The following is a 9282-nucleotide window of genomic DNA, read 5'->3' as shown; positions in this document are numbered from 1 at the left end:
TATTATTATTATTATTATTATTATTATTATTATTATTATTATTATTATTATTATTATTATTATTATTATTATCATTTCAGAGACAAACAACAGATGTGCCTAAAAGAGAATCTTCACAAGCTGCCTATGAAACTTCTTCTCACAAACACTTCATTCCATATATTCGTTCTCATCTGTAAAACCTCAATCCAAGTAAGTACACCGAATTGGACATATCGTAAAGCTGGTCTTTTAACAAGTATATCACCACACCATTTATCGTATGCATCGCTTTATCTTGTTTTTCTATTATTAATGTTGGACGAAATGCCTCGTAGTACTTGACCATGGTGTTTTTGCGTTCGGATTCGGGTTTCGGATTTGCGTTCGAATTCTGGTTGTGTCAACTTACCATTCATCCTTCTGGGATTACTGTCGCTGTGGCTGTGGTTGTTGTATTTAGCTCCATGCCAACTTTGATCTAACCTCTGATCGTAGCTGTTCAAGCTGTTTTTATTATTTTTTTTTATTTAAGGTAGTCTTAGAGATAATATTTCTAGGACTGCATTGACCAGTGTATCCGGCAGTGTAGTGTCTCGCCAGCGTCCGACATTTTAGTGTCTGGCACTGTAGTTGGCTTACCAGCAATGCAATAAGTGCCAGCCAAATGCTGGCACCAACAATACTCTACCAAGTCTACATCTTTAAATATATAGCATTAAGATTTCGTAGTGAAAAATGACGGCGATCATTAGATCGTCTGTGAAAAGGCTTCGCAGCTTTTTTGTCGGACCTTTCGATGAAATCCCGCCGAGGTTAACTTTACATCTCATTTTTTCGAAGTCGATAAAATGAAGTAGCAGTGAAATAGTGAGGTCAAAATCTTCGACTGTACTCCTTCCCTTCCCCTCAAAATGACTGAATTTATACCTAATTAAGGAAGTAAGAGATTTTAGGGAGAAGTTATGATCTTAGATTTGAGATTCTTGACAGAAATATCATTTTGCTACTTTATTCCACCGAATTTTTGGACTTTTCTGTATGCTCATGTACACCGATGCACACACGCACACATACACACACACACACACTCAAATGTATGTATATGTAGTTATGTATATTTTTATATATATATACTCGTAATTTCTTTCACTAAACGGGGTAAATTTGCGCGTTCCTGTTCGACTGTTTGTTATTTTTGAGACTGTGAAGTATAGTTTATCATAGGAATCCACACCTTCAGGGCAAGGATAGTCATCATAATCATCATCATTATCATCATCACCCACAACAACAATAACAGCATCATCATCATCATCATCACCATCATAGAACATTGATATTACATTACATTCTGATGTGGTGAAGTATGTACGCGTGGAAGCGAAATGGCTCAGTGGTTAGGGTAGCGGACTCGCGGTCGGAGGATCGCAGTTTCGATTCCCAGACCGGGGGTTGTGTGAAAGAGAAAAAAAAAGAAATAGATAGATAGATATGTAGGTAGATAGATAGATAGACAGATATCTTTTTATTATAGCCACACAAGGCTAAATACAGAAAATGGACAAAATACAATGTAGAGCTTTTCTTTGGGGGGAAGGAGGGGGGGGATAATTTCGATCAAAAAGGATCGCGGAAAAAAATAGATAGATAGATAGATAGATAGATAGATAGATAGGCAAATAACATTCTGAGGATTTTACAGGTATACTTTTAAGAGGCTTCGAAAGATATGATGAAGACGATATTTGACTAGAATCTGTGAAAAATGATTTAAGACTGAGGAAATAGTGAGGAAAAGTTAAATATTCTGCTCTTTTGTATCTGTGTTATGCCAAATAGAACCGCAGTTTGTTAGAGAATACAGCAATTCGATTGAGTTTAAACTTGTCCAACTAGACAAACAGCATTTGTTGGTCGGTCAAACTCAATGATATTGAAGATTGATCAGTCTTGTTTTGCAATGAAGCAATTAAGTATGTTTCTATCGTTTAGCTGACGAGAGTTAGTTAACTCTGATGTGTGGGGCCATTGTTTAGATTTACAAGATCCTGTTACAGTATATATTTAGGAGTGTGTCATATGGAAAACAGACAAACTGTGTCAAATCATAGCTTACTACAGCTGTACTAGCAAAGGTAATGCTTCAGATCAGACATGCATTATTTGATGCCTAATTTTAGTGAAGTTTATTTAAAAAATTCTAATTAGAAAAATTGTTACTGTACACGTAATTAATATGGCAGTCGAGTGACAGATTCGTTACATCAGAGCTTCATACTACTATCTTCTGAGAGTCGCTCCAGCACCTTGCATTTTGAGTTCAAATTACGCTGAGGTCAACTTGCCTTTTCCAGATTTGGTATCATCTACATTCTAGTACAGAGAATGACTCTCTCTCTCTCTCTTTCTCTCTCTCTCTTCGCTCGCTCTCTCTCTCTCTCTCTCTCTCTCTCTCTCTCTCTCTCTCACATGCACACACGTTCTCTCTATCTCTGCCTCTCACTTTCTTACACACAAACACACACACAAACACACACAACTTCTCTCTCTCTCTCCTCTTCTTCTCCGTGAAAGAGTCGTTATGGACATCCACTCGTAGTATCCCTTTCATTCACGAAAGATAGAGTGTGAGCCAGGTGCTAACAACCTTTTCCCTCATAGAATACTACACAAAACCGTCCCAAAGTCCTGTACAATATGGCTGATGTCGACAGATCGATCCATTGTACAATGCGAAACGCTATTATAAAAATACTTAATCAACATAATGACAGCATACATCATTAATACGAATGTGTCGGAGAAATAACAATTATAAATAGCTTTTCTGCCCTTGCAATATATTCAAGGACAATATTAAATATCATCACTTTGAAGAAGCCATTGGCTGACTGTAGAAAGGTATTTTAGCGAGTTGTTGCAACAGAGCCTCAAGCATACTCATAGTAATAATAGGTTTAATTATTACAATTAATAATTTTTTTGTAATCTTGGCACAAGGCCAGCAGTTTTAAGGAGAGGAGACATGTCTGTTTATCCGGTCTCTGTACTTGACAGGTACGTCATTTTATTGATACTGAAAGGATGAAAGGCAACGTCTACCTCGGCGGAATTTGAACTCAGAACGTAAAAGCTGCAAGAATATAATGAATAATAATTTCTAATAAATTATATCTTTCTGGGTTTTTTTTTTCATTTTTGAAACAACAAGGCGATTTTTATAGACTTTTTTTGTAGTATCTGCGTATCATGAAAATTGTTCGAAAACAATTGTTCGAATACAATTATTCGAAAAGCAGTTATTCGAAATAAATATCACTTGCGTACTTGGTTTTTCATTTTATCGTTTTTCTTTAAGTAAAATAAAAAAATTAAGAATAATTAACATTTCGTATAATATTCCTTTTAAATAATTTTCATTCATACAATTTTCCATTCGAATAAATGTTTTTCGAATAATTGTTTACGAACAATTATTTTCGAATACTGTTGACGTAATGATATAGATCACTGCAATAAATCTTATTAAGTCTGTGTCATTAGAAACACAGGACGTTTTTTCTAATACTTTCCTCAGTATTCGCCAGATCGCTTGTATGGTACTCTCATTGCACATCCTTTTCATATGACAAGGTGAGAACGTTTTGGTGTGTTTAGCCCTGTGTTTTGGCGCCCATTTCGATCCATTCCTTTCTTGATAATTATTGATTTTAAGTTAAGCACAATGGCTCACATTTCAAGAGGGGCACAATCTATAAACCGGTATACAACACACACATACAACCATCGCCAGAAGATTGATGAGCAAAGTAGAGACCAGCGGCGCTTGAATACAACATTTAAACGTATTCAACGAAATATTACAAGCAGAGACACACATATTCACAGACGAACACACGCCCGAGAAGTTGAACACAGTCACTAGGACTAGCAGGATTTGAACCTGGCATTTAAGCATATGCAACAAAACACTGAAAGCAATCCCCCCCACCTTCTTCAAGAACAAACACACCCACTGGAACTAGAACAGAGACACTGGGATAAGTGGGATTTGAACTCTACATTTATATGTATTCAACAAAATATTGCAAGCAAATCCCCAGTACTTTACAGACAGACACATCCCCGGGAGATAGAAGAGAGACGTCGAAACCAGCGGGATTTGAACTTGGCATTTAAACGTATGCAACAAAAATACTGCAGGCAAACCCCCCAATGCTTCTCATACAAACACACCCCCGTGAGGTAGAAACATGTTTCTGGGGCTAGCGGGATTTGAACCTGGCATTTATATGTATGCAACAAAATACTGCAAGTAAACCTCCAATTCTTCGCAGACAAACACACCCCGGGGTGTACAACGGAGACGTCGAGACCAGCAGGATTTGAACCCGACATTTATATGTATGCAACAAATACTTCTCACACAAACACACCCCTGTGAGGTAAAAGACATCACTGAGACCAGCGGGATTGGAACTCAGTGTTTAAACATACCCTACAAAATACTGCAAGCAAACCCCAAATACTTCTTACATTAACCCCCACCCCGGGAGCTTGAACAGAGACACTGGGATGAGTGGGTTTTGAACCCGACATTTATATTCATGCAAGAAAATACTGCAAACAAATCCCAAATAATTAACAGATATATGTACCGCCGTGATGTAGAACAGAAACGTCGAGAACAGCGGGATTTGAACCTGGCATTGATATGTATGCAACAAAATAGTGAAAGCAAAACCCTAATACTTCACAGACAAACACACCGCTGTGAGGTACAGCAGAGACGACGAGATCAACAGGATTTGAACCCGACATTATATGTATGCAACTAAATAAAAAAAAATAATAAATGCGCCCTTTTAAAGCCTAGCCAGGCACATGGGCCCGGTTTCAATGGTGGCTGTGTTCCCCAGCTGGACGGGACGCCAGTCCATCGCAGCGTTACTCATTTTCGCCAGCTGAGTGGACTGGAACAACGTGAAATGAAGTGTTTTGCTCAAAAACACAACGCGTCGCCTGGTCCAGGAATCGAAACCACAATCTTACGATCATGATGCTGGCACATCATATATATATATATATATATATATATATATATATATATATATATATATATATATATATATATAATCATATAATATATAAGAGCAAATAATTTTAAAATAACAGCGAATACCATACAAAGAAATATTCATCATAAAAATATTAATCTAAAAATCAAATAAAGTATAAATTGAACAATAAAAATTAATACAGTAATATAGTGTATAAACGTAAGTACCTGTACATCGACTACGCGCGTTTCATGGCTGAATTAGGACCATATAAAATTATATTATATTATATATTAGGACCATATAAGAAAACCATATCCAAGTTCATTAAAATGGAATAATGATTTTACTCCTAAAAGCAGTCACTCCTCAGATCAAATTCCTACAAAAATCCAAAAACCTAAAAGTTTAACATACCGCATAATATGATAAGGAATAAATATAAGGAATAAAAAAATATATATAAAGAAACAAAACCTGTAATGTAATCGCTAAGTAAAAGACTATAAAGTCACCAACTATAAATTGGTAACTTTTCATGTGTTTAAATAAATAAATATTTTATCTAAACTTATTATATAAGTAATTTAATTTATGTCTACATTTAACATTATGTTCATCTTGGGAGTTAAACAATTTTTTATCAGTTAATAATATCTCTTTAAATTCGTTTGTACATAATAAGCAGAATTTACTCCCTATTCTCTACGATTTAGCCTTACAAACTATTTCCCATTTTAAATCGTATTTTATTCTTTTAGATTTAAGTTCCTAAATGTATTTACAAAGGCCCGTAAAATTCATTAAATTTCTGTTCTTAAAAGAATTCATATGTTGGGCCACCCATGATTTAATTTTATTGGAAGTCGATCCTATATAAGTAGTATTTATGTTATCATTATTACTATTATTATTATCATTCAAAATCACTATACATTTATATACTACGTCCTCAACATTACATTTATTATTAAATTTACATTTAGTCTTATCTCTGCAATTACAATCGTGTTCTGGTCTCCATTGGAGGTATTACTTAATTTATTATTGTAAAACTTATTTAATTTAAATTTATTAAAGGATGAAATGATATTGCCAACATTATTAGTGGTAGAATAACCAACTCCAAATTTATTGCTAGAAAATATGTCCTTATATTTATCATTGTCTTTAATAAATTTCATAACTATATTCAAAATCTTTAATAATGTTAGTTTTAACCTTCATCCTATAGGGAATTATTAACCATATTTTATTCTTATTATAATTACTATGAGGTTTATTGTTCATATTACTACCTACATCGGGCTTCAGATGATTCTTAATGATGTGTTTATTGTTATAGAAGGTATATGCATCTTTGCTAGCTGTCTAAATGACACAAAATTCTCTTAGAGAGTACAGTACCCTGAAGACGTTGTGCATCTGAAGCGAGAGCTGGGTGCAATATACAGGTGGTCTGAGGAAAATAACATGTAGTTTAATGCTGAAAAATTCCAAGCCCTGCTCTTCCAACACAAAAAGCTCAATGAAAATCAAACAGGATACATTGGCCCAGGAGGGATTGCGATCCCTGAACCAAAATCTGTGTGCGACCAGGGCATCGACATGAATAATGCTGCATCATTCCAGGTGCACATTACTAAGTTGGCAAAAAATGCAGACGATTGGCCGGATGGAGCCTTCAAACTTTCAAAACGAGAGAACAGGAAACCATGGTAGTCTTCTAGAGGACATTTGTTCTACGCCGCTTAGATTACTGCTCCCGACTATGGTCATCACACAGTGTAAAATTATCGACGAAACTCAAAGCAATTTCAGCGAAGACTCTACTCCCTAGAACGAATGCAGGAAAGATACGCAGCCGTTCAGGAACAAGTCCTTAGAACAATTTTGATAAATACAAAGATCGACAAAACTCAGTCAGACAGGAGATATAGAACCTGCAAGAAAGGAGACGAAATATCAGTCCCCTTTTAAAGTGAGTGTAGTATACTAGCATAAAAAGAGTATAACTGCAAACATGATCGTGTCGGCAAAAGAATGCATTGGGTTGTTTATCGAGTGTGTGGCTTCAAAACAACAGAAAAGTGGTATGAGCATGAACCAGAGGCTATGCTGGAAAAAGATAATTGGAAGATCTTGTGGGATACCTCATAAAGACTGACCAAACTACTGAATCAAGAAGACCAGATATGATCACAGAGGACAAAATAAACAATCAGTGTATGATCATAGATCTTACAATTCCCTATGATAACAGAGTCGAAAACAAAGAAATTGAAAAAATGAGAAATATCGGGCTCTCGCCAGAGAGCTGAGGAAAGTGTGGATTACAAAAGCAACAATTATTCCTTTAGTATTTGGGGAACTTGGCACAAGACTCAAAATACGATATGAAAGACTAAAGGTGAATTGGAACAGAAATTTGCATAATCAGCCTGCAGAAAATTACCCTCCTGTGTCTACAGGAATCCCAAGGAAGATTCTTGAAATGTAAGAAGACTATATTAAGAAACATTGCCATAAAATACAAGCAAACTAAATTAGCGTCCAAAAGAAGAGCTACAACAAATATTCTGCTCAACACCAGATTTTCTAGCAGATTCTTGACCTTAACCAGTTGAGCATGTCTCTTAGTGGCTGACTATATGTGCATCACTGGTCATAAGCAGGAGTAGTTGTGGAGTATCATAGCCATATATTGAGAGGAATTCTTTGGGATTTGAATAATTTACCTCCGGAAACATGGGTGCTTCTTTCATCACCCTTAAATAACCATTATACAGGGACCTTTTGAGCAGGATGGGCTTCTCGACTTGAAGAAAATTTTGACTGGGTCCCACCTGCTAGGTCATGCGATGTTTATCTTGATCTAAGAATACAAAATCATTGAAAGCAGAAGACACATAAATATCTAGAAATACTAGAATATAACAAGATCAAAAATATCGAAATGAAGGCAGAAAGATATTTTCATAGAATAAAAACCATATTGGATACAGAAGACATCATACAAACACTCAGCCTGAGAGAAGTATGTGTCATAAGGTATGGAGGAGGAATTATTGAATGGAAAAAAGATGAGCTAAAGGATACCGTTAGAAAAACGAAGCAGTAGCTCAAAGTGTGCTGACGTATGAATCTCCCATCTGATGTGGACCAGTCATGCTGGGAAAGAGTAGGATAAATACGCTTAATGAATGTTGATGGAAGTAGTAGATCTAGAGAAGACAAGTTTATATTATTATCAAAAAGATCATGAAGAAATACTTCTTAAGGGATTAATAAGTGAAGGACTATGTACAGAATGTGCAGAACTCAAAAGAGAACTCAAAAAGTAAAATATGGCGAAGAAAAAAATCAAGCTATTAAAGGAAAGAAGCTTCACTTTGGGCTTTTCAGAAAAGACAAAAGACATAAGGAATGACAAGGACAGATGGCTATGACTGAAGGAAAAAGTATAAAGGAAGAAACAAAATGAATGACTTTAGTAACAGAGGAAAAGGCTCTACGGATAAATTTTATCAAGGAAAGGCGGAGTTGATCTCTGCGGTATATGAACATAAAATGTAATGTAAAAAGCCAAAAACAAATGCAACTAAGCATTTTAAAAGTCGCTTTAGCGGTTCTGAACAGTTACGAAAAGTATTTATCACCTCATATGCAAATGATACAGCTAGAATGACGGACCACCACTTATGTAAAGACATCAATAGGTTACTTATAAGGCTAGATATAGATGTGTTCCAGAAAATGATAGTAGGATCTGCAAATTTTCTTTTCTACTCTAGGCACAAGGCCCGTAATTTAATTGATCGACTCCGAAAGGCTGAAAGAAAAAGTCGATCTCGGCAGAATTTGAAATCAGAACGTAAAGACGAAATACCACTTAGCATTTCGCCCGGCGTGCTAACGTTTCTTATATCTTTACTGCCCACAAGGGGCTACACACAGAGGGGACAAACAAGGACAGACAAAGGGATTAAGTCGATTAAATTGACCCCAGTGCGTAACTGGTATTTAATTTATCGACCCCGAAAGGATGAAAGGCAAAGTCGAGTGTGGCGGAATTTGAACTCAGAACGTAGCGGCAGTCGAAATACCACTAAGTATTTCGCCCAGCGTTTCTGCCAACTCGCCGCCTTAGGATCTGTAAATATTATTAAAGTATTCTCGCACCATTTTTAAAATTAAAACATGCTTCTTTTTTTTTGTAAAAAAAATAATTAAGGTATAA

The 9282-nt window shown here is 35.8% G+C and overlaps 1 protein-coding gene and 1 long non-coding RNA gene across 4 annotated transcripts in view; one reads left to right on the top strand and one right to left on the bottom strand.

Moving 5' to 3' along the window:
- LOC106877962 (uncharacterized) overlaps positions 1-9282 on the top strand; it is a 433893-nt gene that overhangs the window by 345948 nt on the left and 78663 nt on the right. For all 3 annotated transcript variants that reach the window (XR_008264218.1, XM_052968239.1, XM_052968240.1), the window contains exon 6: positions 81-192. Coding sequence is in view for 2 of the 3 variants with exons in the window: in XM_052968239.1 (XP_052824199.1) it covers positions 81-192 (112 nt within the window). In the remaining variant the exon portion in view is untranslated. The remainder of the gene's footprint in view (positions 1-80; positions 193-9282) is intronic.
- LOC128247903 (uncharacterized) overlaps positions 1-9282 on the bottom strand; it is a 70848-nt gene that overhangs the window by 17134 nt on the left and 44432 nt on the right. The window lies entirely within an intron of this gene.

This window comes from Octopus bimaculoides, chromosome 5 (assembly GCF_001194135.2).
Source record: "Octopus bimaculoides isolate UCB-OBI-ISO-001 chromosome 5, ASM119413v2, whole genome shotgun sequence".
In the NCBI taxonomy this organism is placed as follows: domain Eukaryota; kingdom Metazoa; phylum Mollusca; class Cephalopoda; order Octopoda; family Octopodidae; genus Octopus; species Octopus bimaculoides.
This window is presented reverse-complemented; position numbering and strand designations above follow the sequence as displayed.